Raw genomic sequence first — 25,378 nt, 5'->3', positions numbered from 1 at the left:
GCCTTTCAGGGTCAGCCCCACCCCCACACAGTGGCCTTCCCAAGGCCCAGAGGGAGGGCTGTGGGTCAGCTGGAGGACACAGGTCCAGTGCTGGGAGAATTGCTCAGGCCACGGCACTGAGGTTTCCCGTCCCAGGTGACCAGCTGCTGGGCCTCCCCCAGGAGAGCCCTGTCCCTGGTGTGTCTCAGAACCGAATGGCCTCCCGTACCTGTTGCTAATGTCTTGGATCTTCTGCTCCGTCCTCTGCTTCTGCTGGTACTGCTGGTTCTGCAGGTAGTTCTCCTTCAGGTAGATCTCCCAGGACAGGAGTGCGGCCTCCTCGTTCTTCTCCAGCTTGTTCTCTGCATGGGGAGGACGCATGAGGGGCTCCGGCCCCCTCCCAGGCCCTCCCAGGGTCCTGCACCTGACCACGCCCACCCCCGAGGGCCCTGCTGGGAGCTCAGTGACCTGCATGGTCTGCGTTCTTCCCAAGCTCCTAGGACTCGTCTAGAAGGCGTCACCATAGCCACCCCAAGCCCACAGGTGGCCCCAAGACCCCCGAGGACAGACACTCTGGGAGGCGGAGGGCGGCTCACTGAGCTGCTTGTGCCGCTTGGCCGGGATCTTCAGGATGACCCTCTTGATGAAGAGGTGCAGGTGGCTGAGGAGGATGAAGGGGGGCGGGGCCGGGGGCCGGCCCTGGTACTCCTCGATCAGGTCGTGGCGCTGGAACTTCCAGATCTGGTCTGTGTGCTCCTGGACCTGCTGGAACGTGTAGCTGGCGGGAGGCAAGGAGCACGCCAGTTGCAGACAATGACCAGAGGCAGGGCAACGAGGCAAGAACAAGCACACGCCATCTCACTGCCCCGGGGGCCGGTGACGGCCCCTGAACAGACACACACCTCCCAGGGCGACTCGAGGGGCAGAAAGAGACAGCCGGGCAGCCGGACGCAGAATTCCGAGCTGCCTGCGAGGCCGGGGGAGCAGGAAAGAACGCCAGGATCGTGGTGTATGCGCCTCGTTGGTGACAAAAGCAAGCGGACATCATGGGAGGGGACCCTGTCGTGGCGTTGACCTCTCAAAGGAGTGTATCGGTTCAGTCTGACAAACGAAGGGACGGTGTCTGCAACAGGCAGGCCCGCTGACTCAGAAAAGCACTTGCTTTCCAGCTACGGGCTGAGCCCCGCCCGCTGGTCCCCTTGGGCCTTGTATCGAGTCCCAGCACATGTTCAGAGTCTGTCACAGCAAATCAGAGTGACAACCTCAGCAAGTTGGCTGACAAAGGGGAAGAGAAAGGGGCCTGACCAAGCCAGGGCCCGGTCCCGGGAGCGGCATTGTCACTAAGTGCCGACACGCACTCCTCCACCCGGACAGCCTCCGACAGCCGCTGCCCAGCCCAGCGTCCCTCCTCTGCACACTGGGAGGCCTGCGCCAAAAGCTTCCCCCCTCGGGACCTTACTTCATGCACCAAACACCCTGCGGAACAGCGCTTTCTCCGAGAGCACCGAGGCTGCGCGAGCGCCTGCGTGCGAATCCCACAGCCCCCGCATGTGGCTGTGCCCGGCCCCTCGGGGAGGTGACTTCTCTGTGAGACGCGCAGCGATTCCTTGACCATGAAACTGAAGTCCACCCCCTACAGCCCCTGACCCCAGGCACAGGGAGGAGTGAGCCTTTGCCAGCCCCCAGCCACCATGTCCTCCTCCAGCTTGGCTCACAGCTGAATGACCAGACCACTGGTCCCCAATAGCAGTGCCCTGGACAGATGCAGCAGTGCCCCAGACAGACAGTACTGCCCCGGACAGACAGTACTGCCCCGGACAGACAGCAGGGCCCCGGACAGACAGCAGGGCCCTGGACAGACAGCAGGGTCCCGGACAGACAGCAGGGCCCCGGACAGACACAGCAGGGCCCTGGACAGACAGCAGTGCTCTCGACAGACAGCAGGGTCCCGGACAGACAGCAGGGCCCCGGACAGACACAGCAGGGCCCTGGACAGACAGCAGTGCTCTCGACAGACAGCAGGGTCCCGGACAGACAGCAGGGCCCCGGACAGACACAGCAGGGCCCTGGACAGACAGCAGTGCTCTCGACAGACAGCAGGGTCCCGGACAGACAGCAGGGCCCCGGACAGACACAGCAGGGCCCTGGACAGACAGCAGTGCTCTCGACAGACAGCAGGGTCCCGGACAGACAGCAGGGCCCCGGACAGACAGCAGTGCCCTGGACAGATGTAGCAGTGCCCCGGACAGTGGCCAGGGAGAGTGGCTGGCACAGTCCAGCCTGGGTTGAATGGGGCACCTCAGAGTGCCTGTATCCTGGGTCCCGGCTCAGGGTCCCTCGGCACCGATGGCGGTGACGGCGGGGGGCGGGGCAGCGAGCTGGGCCTGGGCGAGCCCCCCAGCACTCACTTGAACATGGCGATGAGCAGGTTGAGCAGCAGGATGTTCGTGAAGAGCAGGTACAGGCAGAGCAGGATGACCGTCAGCCACTCGGGGAAGATGGGCCGGTGCCGGGTGGCGTCGCTCTCGGGGCACTTGGGCTTGTAGGGGTCGGTGCCATTGGGGCTGCACTGGTCCAGGCTGAAGTTCACGCCTGGCATGGGGAGGGGGCAGGGAACAAACTGTATGCTAAACCACGCAGGCACAGGCCTGGGCACCTGCACATCGGGGTGACCTCAGCGGGCGGCTCAGCCCCAAAGAGAGGCATCATCTGCACCCAGGCATCCCCTGGGGGCAGGATGTGTGGCTGCCAAGGGAAGCCCCCCGAACCAGCCTCCTCTGCAGGCTGGCACGGGACCCTGCCCGGACCAGCCCTCCCCACCGGCATCTCCCAGCCCTGGGCAGGGCTGGCTCCAGGAGGGCACCGTCATTGCTAACACATGGGTGGGGTCCCAGCCTGGAGAGCCCCATGCGGTGGAGAGGATTCAAACAGAGAGAATTAACAACCAGTGAAAGAGAAGGAGGATGAGAAAACAAGGCTGCAGCGGCCATGGACTGGCAGCAGGTGGTCACAGCCAGGTGCAGTGCCACGCTGGTAGAGAAGAGGACATGCCATAAAACTCAAATTTCAGTTGTGCATGAAAAGATATCTAAGGAAACACACAAAGTCGTTAACAGTGGTTAACTCTGGGATGTGGATTAGGGACATTTTTCTTTGTACTTAGCTTGAATTTTAAAAAATTTTCAATGATTATGCACTGTTTTTTTGTAATCAAGTATATTTTTGAAAGTGTTACTAATTTTCTGAGATAGAAACTCACTATAATAGTTATAAATATCTATATAAAAAGAAGAGCTCAAAATAATAACGTAACCTTCCACTTCGGTGAACTAAAAAGAGAAAAGCAAACTAAATCCGAAGCAAGCAGAAGTAAGTAATGACGGTCAGAATGCAAACAAACAAAATAAAATATATATTTTAAAAACAAGGAAAATGAACAAAACCAAAATCTGGTTCTTGAAAATGAGCAACAAAATCATAACCCTTTATCTATACTGATCAAAGGGGGTGGGGGGGAATGGCTCAGATTACTAAAATCATAAATGAAGAGAGGACATCACTACCAATGCTACAAAAATAAAGAGAACTATAAAGACATACTACAAAAAATTGTATGCTAACAAACTAGATAACTTAGAAAAAACGGACATAGTCCTAGAAAGACATAAACTACCAACTGAAGAAGAAACAGAAAATACAAATAGATCTACAGCGAGTAAAAAGATTGAATTCGTAATTTTAAAACTTAACACACACAAAAATTCAGGCCCAGATGGCTTCACTGGTAAAGTCTACCAAATGTTTAAAGAAGAATTAAAGTAAACCTTTCACAAACTTTCCCAAAATAAAAGATAGGAGGGAATACTTCCTAAGTCACTCTATGAGGCCAGCATCTCCTGATACCAAAAGAAGACAAAACATGACAAGGAAACTACAGACCAATACTCTTTGTGAATATAGATGCAAAACCCTCAACCACGTGCTAGGAAGCTGAGCCCAGCAGCACAGAAAGAGAATATACACCACGACGCAGTGAGATGTACCCCAGGAACCTAGAGTTGGTTGATATCTGAAAATCAATGAATATAGTAACATTTCAATAGATGCGGGAAAGGCATTTGACAAAATCGAACATCCTTTCATAATAAAAACACTCAAGAAACCAGGAATCGAAGGGAACTTCTTCAACCAGATAAAAGACATTTACAGGAAACCCACCACATCATAATAGTGAAAGACTGAAAGCTTCCCGCCCCTAAGATCCAGAATAAGATAAAGAGATGTGCTCTCAATACTTATACTCATCATTGTACCAGTGATTCTAGCAGGATAAGTAGGCAAAAAAAGAAAAGGCATCCAGATTGGAAAGGAACAGATAAAAGTATCTCTATTTGCAGAAGACATGCTCTTCTATAGAGCAAATCTCAAGCAACCCATTAAAAACCCATCCAGTATTAGCTCTACTTGAGCTAATAAAAAAGTTTGGCAAGACTTCAGGATACAAAATATATTATATTTCTATACAGGAGCAACAAACAATCCAAAACAAAATTAATAGAACCATTCTATTTACGATAGTATGAAAAAAATAAAACTATTAGGAATAAATTTAATAAAAGTATAACGACTTATACACTGAAAACTACAAAATGGTATTGAAAGAAATTATAGATCTAAGTGGAAAGACATTCCATGTTCACAATCCAAACCCTAGATGCCTTTTTTTTTCTTTTCAGAAATTGATCAGCTGATCCAAAAATTCATATGGATCCAAAGGACCCAGAGGCCAAAACAATCTTGAAAAAGAAGAACAAAGTTGAAGGGCAGACTCAAGCTTCCTGATTTTTAAACTTAATGTAAAGCTACAGAAACCAAGAGAGTGTTGTACTGGCACAAGGACAGACTTACAGGTCGATGGAATGGGGTGGTATCCGTATGTAAACAACTCTAGCAACTTAATAAAAAGACAACCCACTTGGAAAAGGGGCAAAGGCTAGGAATAGGTATTTCTCCAAAGAAGATACAGAAATGGCTCTGTAAGTACATGAAGAGGTGCTCAACATCATCGGCCATCAGGGAAATGCAAACCAAAACCACAGCGAGACACACTTCACACCCACCAGAGCTGCTGGGACACAAGAAGCCGGCCAGTGACTAGTGTTGGCGAAGAGGCGGAGACACGGCACCTCACGCACTGCTGGCAGGATAAAAAGGGCGCAGGCGCCGTGGGATACAGTTTGGCAGTTTCTCGTGGAGCTACCACTAACCCAGCAGTTTTGCTGGTAGGTATGTATCCAGGAGAAATAAAACATATGTCAACACAAAAACTCATACATAACTGTTCATAGCTACACTGTTCCAGTAGCCAAAGAGGGGAAACAACTCAAATGCTCACCCACATAGGGAGAAACAAAACGTGGTCTATCCACACAGTGGAATACTATTTAGCCATGAAAAAGGAGTGAAATACTAACGCAGGCTATGATATGAACGAATCTTGGAAACATTATGCAAGACACAAAAGACTACATGTCACGTTATCCAATTTACATACAGTGTCCACAAAAAACACTCCACAGAGATGAAAAGGAGGTTCCCTATGGCTGAGCAGAGGAGGGAATGGGAGTGACTGCTAACTTCTGTGGGTGTCTTTTGGGGGTGATGCAAACGTTAAATCAGATTCTAAAGGTAAGTGGATATTTGCAAATGTAAAACTAGATCCTACATTTTAGATTCTAGATTAGTAAATAAAGGAAAAACTCAGTATACAAAAAGTGTTCTTTCCATCTGGGAGGGAGGAAGTTATTTCTGACTGGGGTGGAAGAGAAGGATACGGTGGCACTAATGCTGGGGAGGGGGTGGCATCGATGCCCAGTGCCCCAGGCCACACCCTCGGTCCGCCCGGATCTCAGCCGAAGTTTGGAGGTGCAGCTCAGCACCCATCCCCACCCCGGCTGGTGCCTTCCCCGCTCAGCTGGACAGTGTGTGCACCTGCCCTTTCTTTCCCCAGGGGAACCCTAGGAGCTCCCACCCAGGAGCAGTACTGGGCAGGAGGGGAATACCCGCCCTCTCCTCCTCCCAGGACCCCTGCTGGCATGGGGGCTCCCTTCCCACCATTGTCAGGACCTCATCTTACCGTCGATGTAGGCCGGCATCTGCCCGAAGATGGTGAGGTACGACTGGTACACGACCCCCCGGAAGATCCAGTCCACCCGGCTCTCATTGTGGATGAGGATGGCCTGCTTGGCCACCCCGAAGGACACCACCCACACGGCCAACAGGAAGAGGAAGAAGAAGACATCCTTCATCTGCAGAGACAAGGCGGCACCAGCTGCAGCCCCACACATGCCTTGCTCTCCCTGACGGCAGGCGGACCCCACCCTCCATGCCTGTCTGTGAACCCTGCAGTGGAGGGAGAAGTAGCCGACACCCACGCTGCAGGCGCTCCAGGGACATGGCCCTGGGGGACTGCTGCCATGTGCTAATGGGGTCCTGAGCACACCCCAATGTGTAGGAGGGGTTGGATGTGACTGTGATCCACAGAGGGGATCAATAGGAGCTGTAACAGGGATCAGGAATGAGCTGTGGCGATCAGGGAGGGCTGCCTGGAAGAGGCGATATACAGGAAAAGACCTGACACAGGTGTGCCAGGAGGTGAGAGCCCAGGGCCAAGCAGGGATGTGGGGCGCTGGGTGTATGTATGCTTAAGCCCTGGTGTGCCTCACTTGCAACTGGCATCAGGCCCCTCATCTCCTTACCATCCGCTTCACGATGATTATCTTGGGCCCCAGCGTCTTACTGATGGTAAATATGTGCATCAGCCGGAGGCAGAACATGATGAAGTCCAGAGAGAGGACAATGCGTCCTGGGTACAGCAATCCCGGGATCAGCCTGGCCAGGGCAGAGTCAGGGACCTCAATCTGCTGCTCCCACAGCCTGTCCCCAGCCACCGGCTCACCTGCCCATGCCCTGTGTGGGCCCTGGAGGCAAAGGGCTCTAGCGACTCCTGGACCCTGAAGTGCTAAAAACTGGGTGTGAGCTCAGGGGACCGAGTCTCCCGTGGAGTGTGGCGCTTATTCTCCAGAAAGATCTAGAAGCCCAGCTCCGGGCAGGTAGCCAGGCTGTGCAGGCATCCTGGGACAGGAACCTGGAGGGGTCCCTCGGATTCACGGAGAAAGGGGACCGTGCACGTGGCAGCCATCCCCAGGTGGGCAGGGTCGCCCACTGGACAGACGACAGACTCATTCAGAGGCAGCTAAGCCCCCGAGGGCGGCCAGCTCTGGTCCAGGCTCGAGCCCACCCCTGTGGGCAGGCACCTGAGGGAGAGGCCGCTCACCGGCAGGTCAGGCCCGCTATGAAGAGCAGGATGGCCGCGATGTCCAGCTTGTTCCAGAAGTCGCTGAAGTACAGGAGCGCCATCTTCACCAGCCCACACTCGTCAGGGTCGTAGAGGAGCTGCGAGAGGATCGCTATGGCGGCCTGGCTGCCGTCACTCTCATCTTACCCAAACTAAAATGCCAGCTCCCCCTGGAGAGCGAGGCTACTGGGGAGGGGCGGATTCCCAGCGCTGTGGGTCAGGAAGGAAAGGCAGGCCAGGCAGCAGGCGAGGGGCCTGGGCAGGAGGTGCCACTGAGCACGCCAGGTGCAGGACCTCAGCCCCGCCCAATATGCAAATGAGTGTCAGGGACGCCCTCCCCACCGGCTCCCTGCAGCTCCAAGTGGAGGGGGAGACCCTGGAGTGACCATGAGAGCCTGGCAGGGGTTCCCAGACCCAGGCAGCTGCAGGGTGGGGCAGGCGGCCCCATGGGAACAACCAGGTCCCTTCATGGACCACCGGACTGACTCGGGGAGAAGGGTGTGCCCTCGGGTGTGGGGCGGCCCCTGTGAGCCTGGCCCCTCCTGGGAAGGTTTGGCTGCAGGAGGCCCTGAAGAGAGGAGGGCAGAGGGGAGGCTGGCAGACAGGGCGGCAGCTCCACATCACCCGCACCTCCTTCCATTGCTCAGGTCCTGACAGGTGGCGACGTTTACAGTGTGAGCAACGTGGCCCAAGGGCCACGTGAGACAGTGGCCGTGGCGGGTGGGAGGGGACCAGTGGGCAGGGAGACACCCCCCCCCCACCAGCCCCAAGGACAGCGAGGGAGGGGTGGACGCACCTGCCGCAGCTCCTCGCAGACCAGGGAGAAGAGCCAGAGGTAGATGAGGCGCTCGCACCAGGAGGGCGAGGGCTGGAAGTCCACCATGAGCACGTAGGCGAAGAGGCAGAGGAAGGAGAAGTAGGACAGGATGTTCAGGTGGAAGATGACCACGGGCGCGTTGAAGAAGGCGCGGACCCGGGCCAGGCCCCGCACCGCCTGCAGCCTCCTGTCCCTGCGGCGACAGCGAGGCTGTGAGGGGCCTGGCAGCCTGAGGACCTGAGCCACCTGGCCCAGCCCCATGTGCTCAGGGAGTCCCTGCATGTGCTCACACCATGTGGCAGGGAAGGGTGGACACGCCCTATAGCCCTGCACACACAGCTACAGCAGAGGCCCCACCAGACACCCCAAAGAGCAAGGACCCCAACAGAGCCTGGAGCCTGGTTCCCTGGAGCTGTAGCAGGTCCTCGGCCACTCAGGGCAGGTGGGTGCCCTGTCAGGGCAGGTGGGTACCAGGGCAGGTGGGTGCTCAGGGAAGGTGGGTGCTCAGGGAAGGTGGGTGCCCAGAACAGATGGGTGCTCAGGGAAGGAGGGTGCTCAGGGCAGGTGGGTGCTCAGGGCAGGTGGGTGCCCAGGGCAGGTGGGTGCTCGGGGACAGCAGGTGTTCAGGCACAGGGGAGGCCCTTCCCTCTGCCTCCTGTCTGAATGCATCCCCACCACCTAGGATCCAGTCACAGCCCTGAGGATACATGCAACTTGCCCCTGGTGAGGGCATTTGGGATCACCCGTAGCCCCGCAGCCCCGCAGCCCCGCATCCTGTAGCTCCACAAGCCTGCAGCCCCCAGCCCCCAGCCCTGCAGCCGGCTGGCACCTGAAGGAGATGAGGCCGGTGGTGAGCAGCGGGAAGGCCAGCATGCACAGAATCACCCGCCAGAGCCCGTTGTCCACGGAGAGCTGGCCCCACCACACCTTGGTCAGGAAGGCCTGTGGACAGAGGGCCCACCTTCAGGACAGTGGGCCCCTCACCCCATCCTGACCTGGGGCTCCCTGTGCCCCACCCTTGAGGGGGAGTCCACTTGCTCCAGCACAGTGCCCTCTGGGCCCCCCCAACCACAAGATTCAGTGGGTGGCACAGGGCAGGTCTGCCACCTGCCAGCTGAGGAGCGGCTCCAGGTGGGCCAGGCTGGGCTCTCCCAGAGGTAAGGGCGGAGAGAGGGGGCCCATTCCCTGGCTTCTGGCTCAGGGCCCATCCTCCCGGCTCTCAACAGCTGGCCCCTCTGAGCACTGTGTGGAGGCGGGGGGGTGGGGGGAGGAGTAAAAGAAGGGACAGGACTCCTCCCCACCGTCTTGCCAGGCCCCAGCACAGCACCGGGCATGATAATGCTCCTGATGACAGCACAAAGCAATGCTCAAGGGAACGCTGGTGTTCTGAAGGCACCTGCCAAACTCCAGGCCTCAGGAGCGTGTGGAGGAGCTCCCTGCTCATGGCTCTCCGCCCTCTCCCGAGGCCCCAGGTGGGGGACTGACGCCTGGCCCCTGGGGTCACGAGGGGGGCAGTGTTCCAGGTAGGAACACCCTGTGTGGAGGTGACTCACCTCCCGCCTCTCATTTAGCATCAGTTTCCTTCCCCATAAAGGGGGGGTGGGGGGGAGCCCTCCGGGGTCGGGCACCATCCCTGGTCCCAAGGGACCTGAACCTGGTGAACACGTGCGCCCTCTACTGAGCGGAGGCTGCCTCTCCACACCAGCACCAGGGCGGCTATTCTGGAAGCAGGCCCTCCCACGGTCACCTGGATGCCCCCGTGGGACACGAACTTCATGTCCTTGGCCTCCAGGGCCAGCTGCAGGCAGGTGGTCTTTCCCCAGGCCTCTGACACCCGGGTGAGCAGTTTCTGTGCTCTCTCCTCGTCCTTCCGGTAGCACTCGGTGAAGACGCCTACGGAGAGGGGGACCCTGTCACAGCAGCCGGGCCCCCACAAAGCACCCCCGGGATGGCACAGGCGGGACAGGAGTGGAGCTGAAATCTGGGCAGGGACCTCGGGGTAACACAGAGTGACACCGAGGGGCTGGGACCTGGGACGAGGACCCCAGGGCGACTCAGGTGCTGAGCGAGCAGGAGGCCCGGCCCTTGACTCACCGATGGCTCTGAGCTCGTACTGGTCGGCGAGGGCCAGCATCTCCTCGGAGCTGTCAGTGTCCTCCTCCTCCTTGGAGAGCTCCTTGAGGATCTTGCTGCAGGCCAAGGCCGCCGCAATGCAGTCCTGGCTCTGGGCCAGGGGAGCCACTGTCAGGGCCCGCGGGGTCCAGCCAGGGCGCCACAGGCACACTGCCCGGGGTGATGAAAGCAGAGACCCCGGGGCAGCAGGGGCCCCTGGGCGTTGCCTGCTGTGGCCCCTCTCTTTGTAGACCATCTGGGTCACCCACATCAACACAGATACCGTTTCTGAGGCCCGGCCTCCTGCACTGGCCAGTGGAAGTGGTCTGCTTGCCAGGCAGCCGCCTGCCCACCCAAACACAGACTGGACACAGGGCGCCAGCCCAGCACTGCTGGCGGGAGGCACAGGCTCCCAGGGCATCTGGTCAACCCCAGGTGTGGGGCTGAGGGCCAGGGAGCACCAGTGGGGAGAAACAGGACCAGGCCCTGCAGGTCTCCGTCCGGGCTCAGGGCTCCCTGCCTCAGTGGCACCACCAGGCCCAGGCACCAGAGGGCGACTGAGAGCATCTCAAGGGGGTGCTGGGTTTACAGGCAGCACCGGTCCAGCATGAGGGCTGGTGTCAGAGCCTGGGAGTCTGCGTTTGGCCTTCCACCCCCAAGCCCTACAGAGCACCTGAGGCCACAGTCAGGCCGGGCCCAGCCCAGCGCTGACCACCCTGCCCCCCAGGAGAGGACAAGCCTCCCAGGACCACCACCAATGCCACGCTGCTGGGGACAACGGGGGAGAGAGCTAACTCCTCGAGAGCAATTTGGAAATCCCTAAAAACAGGGGCCTCTCTGAGAAAAACGTATTGAATTTTACTTTCCCCTAAAGAGGAGAATCAGCTGGAGCCAGGCTCAGGCAGGGGCACCAGGCCTGCTCCCAACCAAGTAACAGATGGTCTCCTTGAGATCCCCAACAGCCAATGGAGAGACGCGTCCCCTCCCGGGACGGAGCCCGCCCTGCAGCCTCTGAACGGAACGGCCACAGCTCAGGCGCTGAACCCCAGAACCCACGGGGGCCACGGAGGATGGCTCTTGCTGGCCAGCCTCCTCCCTGCATAGACCGGCAGGAGTTTGTGTGTCTTGCCTTCTAAACAATTATTTCCTTGCCTAGAGCTTAGCCCTCTGTTCTCAACACTGGACACCCCGAGTCCCTTCAGGTGTTGTGACGCCCACTGCCCTCCCTCCACGGCTCTGGCCACCCCACCTGCTGCCAGTGCTAGGCCCGCTGGCCAGGCTCCCTGTCATTGGCCCACTCACAGCCACACGTCTGGTTACCTGAGCCCAAATGATTTCTGCCAGCTCCCGGCGGTTCTGGACGATGGCCCAAATGAGAAGGTCGCGGACCGGGTCCATGGTGAAGGCGACCTGGCTTGATGAGCGTTTGTAGAGGGACCGGAGGCTCACTCCCTGCACCTGTGAGCGGTGGACAGTCAGAGGCCCTGCCAAGGTCCCCACAAGCATCAGGCTCCCCAGTGGTGAAGGTCCTGAGCGCGGCCTACATCTTCTCCACCTCTGTCCCCGGGGGATGAGCCCTGCGACCTGCGTTTTCAACAGCACCCTGAACACGGGGTTATAAGCCCATCACTCTGGACACACGTAGAAACGTCCAGAAAGTGGGATACCAGTGGCTCTTGCACCAACATTTGCAGATCCTGTTACACTCCAGGCAGCTCAGGGTTCCTCAGTCCTACCTGACCCCAACCAAGCCCCTTCCTATGAAGAAAAATTCTAACACAGGGTCTGTTGCCAGAGCCATGGCTCTGAGCTCCTCAGGGGCCCGCATCATGTCTTGTAACAGAGAAAGCAAGCAGGAAAGGCTGCTGAACAGACGCTGAGGGTCTGTGAGAACAGGAAGGTACCTGGCTGCAGACACACTCAGGCCACGTAGGGACACAGGCTCCCTGCTGGTCAGGCAGCCTGGAAACAATTCCCAGAGACAGAGCTCACTTCGTCCATCTCACGCACAAAGCAGCACTTTCTGTAAGTGTTTTGGAAGTTTCCCAAATGCCCATCTTTATAAAAAAAAAATTAGTTTATCTTCTTAAATTACAGACATGGTCAAGTGTGAGCTTCCATTTTGGACTTTCTAAAGCACCTTCCCACGGGGTGGCTTAAATACCCTGAAATCATGAAGAGCAGAGCCGCAAACACGTAAATCTCGGCCACAGGCACGTCTTTCTCGGGGGCCAGGCACAGCTTGCCTGGGACAACGAATCTAAAAGAAGTGGGTCATTTTCTAGCAGGAAAAACAAAACCAATCTGATCTTAGACAGATGGCAGGACCACCACCAATGTCACAGAGAAATCATCAGGATAGAAAATGAAGAAGTTATCAGAGCTTCTGCCCAAAAAAGGCCCCGGGCCCCGACGGGCTCCAGGGGAGTCTGCTGAGCTTGTAAGAAGCAGTGAATTCCGGCCACATGAACTGCTCCAGAGCAGAGAAAGAAGGAAGGCTTGCCAGCGGATTCTACAAGACTAACACGGAGCTGGTACCAGAACCTGACAAAGACAGCCCCCAGAATAAAAGCACAACCAAGCCTTAAACATTCTGATGCAAAAACCCTGAACACATTGGCAGCAGAATCCAGTGTCTATTAAACACATCTTACACTGCCATCAAGGTGAGAGTCAAAACAGCAATAAAAACATTTCACTCTCAGAAAATCTATTAAAATAGTCCCTGAAGGTCAAAGAGCAGTTCGTTCTCAAAGGGAAACTGACAAAACGGCACTGAGGCTTCGCTTGTAAAATCTCAATGACAGGAGACCAATACTCCCTGACGATACACCAGCGCCGTGCGTAACACAGATGAGGATGAGACTAGCAACACCCGCTCCTGGCCATGCTGGGCACCTCACACAGACCTGGGTGGAATATCCTGACCTGCCTGTGAGCCCACCCGGAAAACCAATTACCGCCGGTGAGCAGGACTCGGGGTCCAGGGCACAGTGGGGAACATTTTCCTTACATAACCTTGTGTATCATTCGAAACTTTCAGGAAGACTGTATTTGGAGACAGGGTCTCTACGGAGGTGGTTGGGGTTAAATGAGGTCATATGGGTGGGGCCCTAACCCCACAGGATTAGAGTCTTTATAAGAAGAGGGAGCAGCACAGAGCGCTCTCTCCTGATGGGCACAAGCAGAAGAAAAGCCGTCTGCAACCAGGAAGGAAGGCCTTACTTAAACCAGCCCCATTGGCACCCATGGTCTTGGGCTTCCAGCCTGCAGAGCTGTGGGAGAACACACTTTTGCTGTGTAAGCCCCAGTCTGTTGTACTTTGTTATGGCAGCTGAGCAGAGGAAGGCAGGGAGTGTATTTCTTTTCTAATAAAAATACAACCTAACTATTTTTTAGAAAGCGCGAAGGACACAGCAGTGGCCCAGCATGCAGGCCACGCCGAGCGGGGGCCACGTTACCAGCACGCACGTTGAGCTTGATGTGGGGCACGGGCAGCAAGAGCCGTGGCCGGTCGCTGGAGCGGGGCCGGGGGTAGAGCAGCTGCGTGGAGTCGCCCAGGAGCTCCCGCAGCACCTGTGCCACGTGGTGCATCTGCACGGCGGGCAGGGCGGGCGCGCAGGCCACGCGCTCCGGCTCCTCGGCCAGCACCTTCTGCAGCTTGCAGTGGAACAGGCAGGAGGGGTCCAGGTTCTTGTACAGGTAGAGCAGGGTGTCCCACGTGACAAACTCCTTCAGCCGCAGCCCGTTCTCCAGGAAGAGCTTCACAAACTCGGGCTTGTTGGAGATGAGGGCGGCCGTCATCATGGGGTGCAACTCTGAAGGCTGAGAGAGAGTGCCATGGGGTGGGGGGCCTGCATCTGGACATTGCCCTCCCCCTCACCCCCACCCCCCGTAATCCTGGCTTCAACTCCCTTGGACAGGATGACTGTGGTCTCCAATTTGGGGAGGAGAAACTTGGCTGGGCCACCCTCCACCAAGGGAAGGGCTGGATCTAGACAGAGGCCATCCTGCTCCGGTGGCATGATTCCTGTGCTCCCAGCGACACCCCCTCCCCTCGCACCCCCAGAGCAGCCCCGAGAGGCCATACCTTCCACTGCCGCTCATCTGTGAAGATCTCGCTCCGGGCAATGTCCACACGGTTCCACGCCACTGCCAGCTTCAGCTGGTGGTCCCAATTCTCGTGGCCAAAGTGGTCATGGCTCCGAGAGGCTGCAGGTGAGAAACCCAGCATCCCAGGCTTCAAGCTGCACCTCAAAGCCACTGCCCGTCAGCACCCCTGCCCTCTAACAAAGCCAGAGAGGCAGGGCTGGGCACAAGCCTCAGCTCTCAGTGATTTTAATTTAACAAGTACAGGGCTCCGTTGCAAAGTCCTCCCCCAACACAAACACCTTTAGAAAAGCTTTCCTTCCACTGTTCGAATCAGGGAATCTTGGGTTTTGGTCGCCATTCTGGCTCCCCCCAGCTCCCCTGCCCAGCCCACCTCCTGGTCAAGCCCTAAGTTGAAAGAACACACAGTCTCCAGTCTCCAAAAGGTGGGCACTTCCACGTTCACACTAAAATGTCACCACTCCTTTTCCGTCTTGATTACAAAACCACCACCTCACCCAGATCAGTACAAGTATTTTGCCCAAGTAGTTTATGTTCTCTCTTTCGGGTTTAACATTTTAAAACATGGGTTGTTGTTTGGGGAAGAAAAGAAAAAAAGAACTCTGACCCTTACCTCACACCACACACAAAGTTAACTCAGGTGGATCACAGACTTAAGCATAAGAGCTGTGCCCTCAGAGCTGCCATGATGAACAGAAGGAAGTATTTGCAACAGTGGGATGGGCGAAGATTTCTCAGGGTGCAAAAAACATGAACATGAAAGGAACAAGTTGGTAAATTAAAATGCCTTAAAACTTAAGCCTTCTGCTCTTCAAAGACACCCTGAAGGAAATATAAAAGCCGACCAGGAGCCGAGAGAAAATATCCCAGCACCTGTATCTGACAAAGGATTTGTGTTAGGATATATCAAGGCTCTTACAACACAAAAATGAAAAGACCAACAACCAAGTGAACATGGACAAGTGATCTGAGAGACAGTCCACCAAGATGCTATCCACATGGCCCACAAGCCCAGGGAGAGACACTCACACCGTCAGCCATCAGGGGACCACTGGGAGAGGCCACCTCCCACCCACCAGGTGGCTGCGGCCTAGGGCTGACAATAGATGCCACACGTTGGCAAGGCTGCACAGAGGTAAACTGTACCATTTTTGGAAAAGGTTTGACAGTTTCTTATAAAGTTAAACATACACTCACCCTAAAGAACCCGTCATTCCACTCCTAGACGTGGATCAGAGAAATGAAAACAAATGGGCGTGTTCATAACAGCCCCAAACTGGAGGCAGCCACATGCCCAACAACTGATGAATGGACGACAGAATACCGCTCCTGACAGAATAACATCGGCAGCAAAAAGGAACTGAGTTCTGACACCTGTGACAACATGGAGCTATGCCAACATCATCTCGCTAAAGCTTCTCACCGAGGATAACGGAATTCTATAGTGCGCAAATCTTAAACGTATAGCTCAGTGGCTTTTTACTGCTATCGACACCTGCATGGCCACCACCACGATCAAGACGGAAACATTCCAATGCCCTAGGGCTTGCACGCGCCCCTCCCACTCAGCACCTGCACAGAGGGGGCCAGACCACAGCGCTAGCTTTGCTGGCTCTGAGCATCGTCACAGGCTGCCGGGACTTGGTGCCCCACGTCCCTGGGGTCCATCTTTTTTTCCCTTTTTTATTGGTTTCAGAGAGGAAGGGAGAGGGAGAGATAGAAACACCAATGATGAGAGAGCATCATTGATCCACTGCCTCCTGCACACCTCCTACTGGGGATTGAGCCTGAAACCCGGGCGCGTGCCCTGACCAGACTCAAACCCTAAACCCTTCAGTCTGTAGGCCGGGACCGTCTATCCTCTGAGCAAAACCAGCGAGTACCCTGGGTCCATCTTGAGCCACGAGTAAGGTCCTTCCTCTCCTGGCCGGGCACCGATGGGCAGACTCAGTGTCCCCCCCTTTGTCTTGGCCTTTGAAGGCCACAGCAGCCTGGGATGTCCCCAGGGATGAGCTGCCTGGTGTCCCTCTCTTGGACCTTTGGTCCCGTAGGAGGAGGCAGAGAACAGACAGACGCGATGCTTCCGCGCCCCGTCTGTGCTGGGACACCCTCAGACCCGCCTCCACCACATACAGGCGGTGAGTCGCGCCTCCTTATTCCAGCCCCACCCGTTGGTCTGCTGCTGCCAGGATGGAGCAGCTCTCGTTCTGCTGGACCCGCTCTCCCCGGTTCTTCTCTGATCCAGCAAGAATCTTCCTGAACAAAGGCCTTTACACCGAAGTCTGCAGTCTAAGGTTAATCATCTCGTTGGTTAGGTGAGGTTTTATGGGCAACATTCAGGCCTTCAGTCACGGAGGGGCATGGAGTGGATGGACGTCCAGAAAAGAGGTCAGGTTTGACACTGTCGCATGGGAGCTTCTGCGTCAGCCACGTGGAGCCAGAGGACAGGAAGGACGGGGAAGTACTCACTTCCCCAGCAGAGGGAGAAGAGGTAAGAGGGAAGTGTGGGCCTGCGAAGAGCGGCCAGAGGGCAGAGGCCAGGCCAAGGAGACTGCCCAGAGCTCTGTCGGTCATGAGGACCCCCTGCGTGCTGACTCTGCTGTGGGGGGCAGGGAGCTCAAGCATGGAACCAAGTGTGGGGAGTCAGGAGTGGGAATTCCAAGGTTCTTTCTTTTTACCCTGAGATTTTATGAGAAACCAGGATGACCACAAAGAGATAAATTAGTGTGAACCACGCTCAGATTTTAGTTAAAAAGACAAGTTGAGAAAGACGCCTGCACCCCCACGTCGACAATGGGCACCCACCTGCCAGCCGCCCTCCAACCAGTGTGTCCAACCCACCAGAACTCAGGGCCTGAACACCCTTGTTCTAGCTTCTCCCCATGGCCCCTGCCATGCCGGCCTCTCACCTTTCAGCAAGGCCTGCAGGATGGCCACGTCCACGTCCTGCTGGCCATCCTTGCCTTCCCGGAAGATGGTCAGCAGCTGCCACCTCCGGACAATGTCTTGGATCTGCAACAAGCATTCCCCAAGTGAGGTCCCAGTGATGAGCGGGCCTCCTGCCTCCTGGGCACCTGGAGAATGGAGCCCTGGGCATGAGTCCTGCCTGCCTGTGTGGCCAGGACCACCACCTGGACTCACCACGCCCTGGACAGTGAAGATGAAGAAGCTTAAGGACCAAATACATGATCTTTGTGAGTGGCCTGTGGTGTAGAAAACACAGCCACAGTGTAAAGAGTGTCCACCCAGCCCATGAGGTGGTGTTGTGTTGCTTAACTTAAGATTTCTCCCCTGGGTCCTCCTACCTGGGCCCTGCTGTTCCTCACTCTACCTGCCTACCTACCTACCTATCTACCTATCTATCCATCCATCCATCCATCCATCCAATTATTCACCTACCTATCCATCTATGAATCCACCTATCTATCTGCCCACCCTACCTGTCTACCTATCTACCAATCTATATGTTTATTAACCTACCCACCCTATCTATGTATCTATCTGTTTATCTATTCAGCCCATTCTCAGAACCCACTGTTAGATTCAGTTCTGAGAACTGGCTGAACTGATAGATAGATAGATAGATAGATAGATAGATAGATAGATGATAGATAGATACCAGACATATACCTATCATCTATCTATCACCTGTCTGTCTATGACCATTTCCTGCCTGCTACCAATTGCTGCTCCCTGTAACCCCTTCACCCTGAGGCCAGAGTTCACATTCCATGGGTCCTTCATGGCTCCCAAAGCTTCAGACACTACCCCCAGGCCCTCAGGCCGACCATACCCGGCCTCCCTCCTTCCCCTTCCTCATCCAACCTGTTGCTCATGCTTCCGGGCCGGCCACTCCCCACCTAGAAGGCACCCTCGAACACCCCACCTCCACCCCTAAAACCCCAACCTTCCCCATCCCGCAGGGTGCAGCTCTCATGGCAATTCCAAAATAACCCCTGGCCTCCCAGTCCCACCGTCTCCCAGCCAAAGTGTCTCCTGAACTTAACCGCCTTCGGTTCACATCACAGCTACCATTTTGGCGTGCGCATGTGGAGACGAAAACTAAGCACTTTGCAGAAAGGTTCTCGTCCCGTCCTCCGAGTTTAAGTACCACTGTCCTATCTGACAGACAAGAAGAGCAGCTGAGAGGGCGAGTGTGTCCTCCCGACACACGGTCATTCGGTGCCGGCTGAGCCCCGGATGAGAGCCCGTGGCTGGTGTCCACGTGCACCGGGGGCCGCGTCGGGGAGAAGGCCACCCGCTCACCCTGCCGCCCGCCACAGGGTAGACCCAGCCCCGGGATTTGCTGAATGAAACCACTGGTTTTTGTTTGTTTTGTTGTTTTTAATCCTTATCTGAGGATATTTTCCCATTGATTTTTAGAAAGAGTGGAAGGGAGGGGAAGAGACAGAGAGAGAGAAACATTGATGTGAGACACATTGATTGGCTGCCTCCCACACGCCCCCTGACCAGGACCAGCGATCAAGCCTGCAATTGAGGCATGTGCCCTTGACCGGAATTGAACCATGACCCTTCAGTCTGCGGGCCGATGCTCTAACCACTGAGCAAACCGGCAGCTCTGAATTACTATTCATGACCATGAAGCTGGGGGTGTCCCCTCTTTCGAACCAGAGTAACGACGAGGGGCCACCCCTGGATGGCTGAGACTGCATTACATGAGTGCCGTTTTCAGGGCCTGGCTCACAAGGAAGAGTGGAAGAAAACAGGCACCTCTGGACCACAGTGGGTGAGATTCAGTTCTGAGAACTGCCTGAATAATTTATAAACTAGCCGAGGAAAGGCCCTGGGCCTGCCCGCCATTCCCCGTGGCTCCGTGGGGAACCGAGCGGACGATCACAGCCGACGTCAGTCTTCACAAACCGACCTGCCCACCGGCAAACAGGCTCCAGAGCACCCACGTCGAACAAGGTCACCCTGAGGCCAAGGAAGCGCTGACAAGAACAGGGCCCTGCGCCACCACAAACCCGAAGCAGGGCCCTGCCCCCATCCACAGAGAACTGGCTGCCTTGGCCTCCACCCCCACCAGGGCCCAGACCCCCAGCACCTGCCCCCACCCCATGGCTCCCGAGGGGGGCGTCCTCCTCCGACGTGCCCCTGTGGTCTCTGGCTGGTGGGCATGACCGCCCATGTGGCCTGAAATTAGACATAGTGGGGGCTACGCTGCTCCACAGACTTGCCCTGGAAAGTATACATCAGGCGCTTAAGACCGAATTTCCAGGAATTCCTGCAGCCTGGCCCATCGTTCATGGAGCTGGTAAAGGATATAGACCGGATGACTTTGCAGCCCCACCTTGCTGTTAGGGAAACGGGGATCAGAGGGGTACTGAGAGCCCTCGCTGAGAATCCTGTCAGGAGACAGGGACCATGTGAGCTCAGGATGGCTGACCCCCGACCCCGAGGCAGCAGTCAGCATGCCCAGAGGAACCAGCGTGCAGGGCGCTCTCCCTGAGCTCACCCCGCTGGCCACGGGCTTCATGGGATGCTGAGGGCTGAGCCAGCCACACTCCCTCACACTCTTGGAGGCTGGGGTCATGGCTGTGGGCTTGTTGGGGACCCCTGAGATCTGGATTGGGGAGATGGCTGCCTCTAAGTCCACTCCAAGTGACCCAGGGCTCCCAGTTGAGCCAGACAGCCTCTAAGTATTGGAGGACTCCTGCCCTACAGTCTAGAGTAGGGGTCCTCAAACTTTTTAAACAGGAGGCCAGTTCACTGTCCCTCAGACCGTTGGAGGGCTGGACTATAGTTTAAAAAAAACTATGAACAAATTCCTAAGCACACTGCACATATCTTATTTTGAAGTAAAAAAACAAAATGGGAACAAATACAATATTTGTATTTGCATGTGGCCTGCGGGCCGTAGTTTGAGGACTCCTAGTCTAGAGTGAATGCTCCACTCCATCTGTCTATAAGGGGTCCTTGAAGCTTCTAGCCCATCTGTAGCTCCCTCCCAGGCATTGAAGTCCCCCCCCACACTCTGTAGTACGCCCCGGAATACTCCCTAAGCTTGAAGATCCCCAGGAGAGGCCCAGGCCCACTGGTGCCTCTGAGGAAGCATGGAGGTGCCTCCCAGATCACCTCATGGGGTGGGAGCCATGGTGGTCCCATCTATACACGCTCTGCCTGCCTCCCTGTCCGGTCAACCCCGGAGCGCCTCCATGAACAACCGAGAGGCGCTGAGCTCCCCGGGCTCGGGGCTGGGCAGGACCGGGCAGCATCCCGGCTGCCCTCATCTCGGCTCCCCACCCCTCCGCCCCACTCCTGGCCTCCCACCCAGGAGCTCCTCTTCCCGGAACAGCTGTGCTCCTGACCTGCAGTGTGCAGGCGGGCATGAAGTCCTGCAGGTGACAGGTTCCAGGCACGCCCTCTCAGGAACAGCGTGCTTCCTCAGCTGAAGGCCGCCCGCCTGCCCCAGGCCCTCTGCCTACCCAGCTCAAAGCCCCCACCCTCTGCAGATCACTCCCGTGCCCCCCCCCCCAGGCCCCTGGGGCTCTGTTTCTGGGTCCCTTGTGCCCTGGTCCTGTGTACCAGGCCACCAGCACCTGGGAACCAGCAGCTCCTGGTTGACCACCGTGCCCGCCTGCCTCACCTTCTTGGTCCACTCCACGATCATGCCCTCGGTGAAGGTCTCGAACATCTCCTGGAAGAACACGGCCAGCTTCTGCTGAATCAGGGCGATGGTGATCTCGGAGATGGGCAGGCCGGCCACCTGCGCGATGACGTCAGCCACGCGGCCCGAGCCCTCCACCACCACGCACGGGGTGCCGTGGGTGATGGCGTTGTAGATGGTCTGCAAGTCAGGGGCCGACGGTGAGCGGGACCTGATCCCTCCCTACTCTCACACTTCCTGAAAAGAAGAAATCTCTGACAGCATTTAATGCCAGAGCTCAGGGCTTCAGTGAAACTCACTGAAAATACTGGTCAGTGCAGCAGCACCCACTGCTCAGAGGGAAGAGGCGGCCAGGCCTGAGATGCTGGGGAGTGTACAGCGGACACACCACCTCCTCCAGACCTGTCACTCAACAGCGCCAGAGCAAGAAGACACCAGGGCATCTCCAGAGAGAGGGTGCCGCCTGGGCCAGAGATCCCCTCCCTCACTGAGGCCCAGGGTGAGACCAGGACGACGAGGGGTGGCCCCCAGGGACCCAGTGTGATCGCAGCTTCAGGAAGGGGCCCCTCGCCCAGCGGCAGGATGCCTGCCCAGGAACAGGAACTGTGCCATGAGCGGGAAAACCACGAGGAGGAGCCAGGAATGGAGGAAGTGAGGACCAGATGTGTCCCATCTCCCCGGGAAACCCCAGAGTTTCATTTTCACCTCCTGGGATTGCTGAACATTTAACGACATTTTCTACGTCCTGCCCCACAGTGGCAGGCTGGGGTGTCATATCCATTGCTCCACGGAGATACCACGAACGAGGTGAGCCACACACTGTGGAGTGCGTTCAGAGTAAAGGTCCGTGGGCAACATGTTAACACCACTGAGGAACCTCCGTTACGTTCAGCTGCCACACCCATGGCTGCCCCGGTCCTAGAAGCAGGGGACCGTCACCCCCATCCTTGCTGCAGTCCCCTCTGGAGCCCCTCTGACTGACCCACCTCCCAGGGCCAAAGCCAGTACCCCGTCCCCAGTCACCTGGAGAGGGCCCGCCACATGGGGACTGCCCTTTCTCCATCTCCTGGGGCAGCTCCTCACCATCTCCTGCCAAGGGCCCAATAGAACGCTGGTAACAGCGCTGGGTCAGCCGTCCCACCTGCAGCAGGACTTGACCCCCAGGGCCCCTCACCACCTGGCCAGGACTTACGTGCAGCGTGCCAGGTCCTCCCTCCAGCACCACACAGACGATGGGGATCTTGATGGCCACGCCTGGGACGAAGCACAGAGCCCAGGGAGGGAATGTGGGGCTCCGCTCCACCTGGGCGCTTCCCCACCCCCTGCAGCTCCAGGCTAATTGTGAGGAAGTGTCACAGGGCTTCGCAGCTTTCAAAGGCTGACACTCTAGCCCTGGCTGGTTTGGCTCAGTGGTTAGAGTGTCGGCCGGTGGACTGAAGGGTCTTGGGTTTGATTCTGGTCAAGGGCACATGCCTCAGTTGCAGGCTCAATCCCCCAGGAGGCAACCAATCGATGTATCTCTCTCACATCGATGTTATTCTCTCTCTCTCTGTCTCTCCCTCTCCCACTCTCTTAAAAATCAATAGAAAAATATGCTTGGGTGAGAATTAACAAAAAAATAAAACAAAAAAAGGCAGACGCTGTGGAGTCACACGTCGTCTGCTTGTTCTACGTAAGGGAGCAAATTCAAGAGCCGCGTGATGGCTCCGCCACAGGACCTCCCTGCTTTTCTCTGCAGCCCCTTCACGGTGCCTCAAGTCTGGGCAGGCCTTGGGACACCTCGAGCAGGTGGGCATAACGCACCGTGTGGCCCGGGAGCACAGCATCCGAACCACGGGGACCAAACCTGTCCTCTCTCCAGACGGTCAGCCCCACCATGAGCCTTTCACCAGCCTGCAGCCTGCGGTCCTGTCAGAAATAGCTTTCCCCAGCGGCAAACCTGCTCTCGAAGAGCTGCCACGGTCACACTGGCCCCACACACTCTAGCCTGACACTCCCACCCGGGTCTCTCAGTCAAAGCAGGGGGCCCAAAGGGGGCCCCAACCAGCAAGTCGGTGTCACCTGGGAGCCTATAAGCAGCTCCTGCCCACCCAGACCTGAGTCACAGACCAGGGGCAGGCCCGGGGGTGACTGACAAGCCTTCCAGGAGACTGTGATATGCAGCCACAGAGACCAGGGGTGGGCCCGGGGGTGACTGACAAGCCTTCCAGGGGACTGTGATGTGCAGCAAAGCTAGAGAACCTCTGCTCTCAAGGTGCCTGATGAACCCTGGGACAGAGCTAGAGCCTCTGTTATCCCGGGTCCTGCCCGCACCCCTCCTCACAGCACATGCGAAACCCTGTCTCTGACCCCCATTGTCCGAGAAGCCATCCCATCCCACCCACAGGGGAAAAGATGCCAGGGTCCCCCAGGCACACTTTCTTACTTCTGACCTGAGGTTGAGCTTGTAAAGTGACCGCAGGATGGTCTATGACCTGAGAGTGAGCAGAAGAGCCGGGGCCTGCCCTGACTTCCTGCCCCTGGTTACGCGGGGCACGAGGAGATGACCTCCAGGACTAAGTGTAAAGACATCCAGGTGTGTTTGGACTGTGCCCTAAGCGCCCCGCCCGTGGGACATCCTGGTCACCGCCAGCTGTGCCCCGTCACTGTGACCAGCCTGCTCCCCTCTCCACCGCGGCACCCCTGGAAGTGCCGCCTCACCTCCTCTCTCCTTTGTCTGCTCTGAAATGAACTTCTCCAGCTTGGACCTCAGGGGGATCTCAACCCCATAGCGGCCGTGGGTCCCGTCGTCCACCAGGATGAAGTGGGAGTGGTTGCTGTCTAGGCAGGTCAGGTGGCCCTGCCCTTCCTCGTCCATGATGTACTCGGCAGGGAAGCCGCCCTGGGGAGGCCAGGGAAGAGTCAGACACGTGGATGGGAAGTTCTGTATCGAGAATGCTAGAAGTGGGGACTGGGGGGCAGGTAATAACCCCGAGAGACTTCAGGCCCAAAACCCCCCCGAACCTGTGAATGGGACCTTATTTGGAAAAAGTCTTTGCAGATGTGACCAAGTTATGGATCTTAATGCAGGAAGATTATTCTAGACTGTCCAGCTGTGTCCTAAATGCCACCATAACCATCTTCAGCCTGTGACCACAGAGGCAGAGGCTGGAGTGATGGGACTCCAAGCCAAGGAAACCCGTCAGCCACCAGGAGCTGGGAGAGGCAGGAATGGCTCCTCCCTACAGCCTTAGGAGGAAGCCAGCATCTTGATTTGGGCCAAGAGATGCCGATCTCAGAGTTCTGGTCTCCCAACTGTGGGGGAGGCCATTTCTGTGGCTTTAAACCACGACGTTGATAATCACTAATAATGGCAAGCCCGGGTCATGAGCACAGAGCCCTGCTGTCCACAGACAATGGCAGGTGCCGCCCACTGTGTGATCTTGGCCATGCCACTTCCTCCTGCTCCATCCAGTTCACATCCGGACAGCCGTTCAGGTGGCCGGTGGTGGCAAGTTAGGGACCTTTTATGAACCTATCCTGGAATCTTACGGCAGGAAACCAGAGTCCAACCAACTTGGCTACTTGTCCCGGGTCACCAGGGTCTGTGACGTGGGGGACTTGAGCCTGTGTCTCCTTTATTCCTGCCCAGCCTCTTCCCTCCATGGTGCATTTATGCCAGTGCCCAGATGATGGCCTGTCCACTGCAGCACCCCTAAGCTCCCAGCAGCATCCCCTCTGGGCCTGCCCTCCCCAGGAGGGGCCATGCGCTCACCATGGGGTGGACCAGGCCCTCTCGGTTGTGCACGGTGCCCCACGTGGCAATCCCAATGGTGACGACTTCTCCTTCGCTGCAGCTGCTGCTCAGGCTGAAGTCGCGCACAGCCTCACCCACCTGCTTCATCACGCCGGTGTGGGACCCCCCGGTGATGATCCAGGCCCCTGGGAAGGAGCGGAGGGCAGGCAGGCCCCTGGGTCCCGGTGTGCACCCTGCCATGCATACACCTGACACCCATGCCCCGTCTCTGCAGGGCTTCCAAACCCATTCTCGGGTGTAAGTTCAAAGAGATACATTGACGGAGAAACACTTCACCGACACCTCATGGTTAACACAGCCTCCTCCGGTCTCCTCTCCATGCCCAGCAGGGCACCACCATCGGGGAGCTGTGGGGAGCCACGTCTGCCCCATTGAGCAAGCCCAGGGCTGCAGCAGGGGGTGAAGGAAGGTGCTTCAGGCAGGTGAGGTTGGGTGAATCTGAACAGACACTTCTCCACCCGCCAGGTATGGCCTGGAGTCCTGGGCCCACCTGTGGTCTGGCCTGCTATCCCGCCTACCTGTGGTCTGGGCCACCTTGACCAGGCCTCTGAGAGCCCCAGTCTCCACGCTGCCCACAGG

At 57.0% G+C, this 25,378-nt stretch overlaps 1 protein-coding gene across 1 annotated transcript in view; it reads right to left on the bottom strand.

Annotated features, from left to right (window-relative positions):
- The window catches only part of TRPM2 (transient receptor potential cation channel subfamily M member 2), a 42,137-nt gene that overhangs the window by 9,808 nt on the left and 6,951 nt on the right, over positions 1 to 25,378 (bottom strand). The window contains exons 6-24 of the mRNA XM_015560832.1: positions 25,318 to 25,367; positions 24,758 to 24,924; positions 23,704 to 23,884; positions 22,196 to 22,257; positions 20,983 to 21,183; positions 17,285 to 17,387; positions 14,356 to 14,477; positions 13,737 to 14,090; positions 11,586 to 11,723; positions 10,248 to 10,377; positions 9,901 to 10,046; positions 8,983 to 9,095; positions 8,133 to 8,346; positions 7,316 to 7,434; positions 6,738 to 6,870; positions 6,116 to 6,287; positions 2,388 to 2,571; positions 576 to 757; positions 209 to 341 (exon numbers count right to left, since the gene is read on the bottom strand). Coding sequence (XP_015416318.1) covers positions 209 to 341; positions 576 to 757; positions 2,388 to 2,571; positions 6,116 to 6,287; positions 6,738 to 6,870; positions 7,316 to 7,434; positions 8,133 to 8,346; positions 8,983 to 9,095; positions 9,901 to 10,046; positions 10,248 to 10,377; positions 11,586 to 11,723; positions 13,737 to 14,090; positions 14,356 to 14,477; positions 17,285 to 17,387; positions 20,983 to 21,183; positions 22,196 to 22,257; positions 23,704 to 23,884; positions 24,758 to 24,924; positions 25,318 to 25,367 — 2,904 coding nt within the window. The remainder of the gene's footprint in view (positions 1 to 208; positions 342 to 575; positions 758 to 2,387; positions 2,572 to 6,115; positions 6,288 to 6,737; positions 6,871 to 7,315; positions 7,435 to 8,132; positions 8,347 to 8,982; positions 9,096 to 9,900; positions 10,047 to 10,247; positions 10,378 to 11,585; positions 11,724 to 13,736; positions 14,091 to 14,355; positions 14,478 to 17,284; positions 17,388 to 20,982; positions 21,184 to 22,195; positions 22,258 to 23,703; positions 23,885 to 24,757; positions 24,925 to 25,317; positions 25,368 to 25,378) is intronic.

This window comes from Myotis davidii, unplaced genomic scaffold (assembly GCF_000327345.1).
Source record: "Myotis davidii unplaced genomic scaffold, ASM32734v1 scaffold1476, whole genome shotgun sequence".
NCBI classification, from domain to species: Eukaryota; Metazoa; Chordata; class Mammalia; order Chiroptera; family Vespertilionidae; genus Myotis; species Myotis davidii.
The sequence above is the reverse complement of the archived record's forward strand: the minus strand, read 5'-3'. Positions and strand labels throughout refer to the sequence as shown.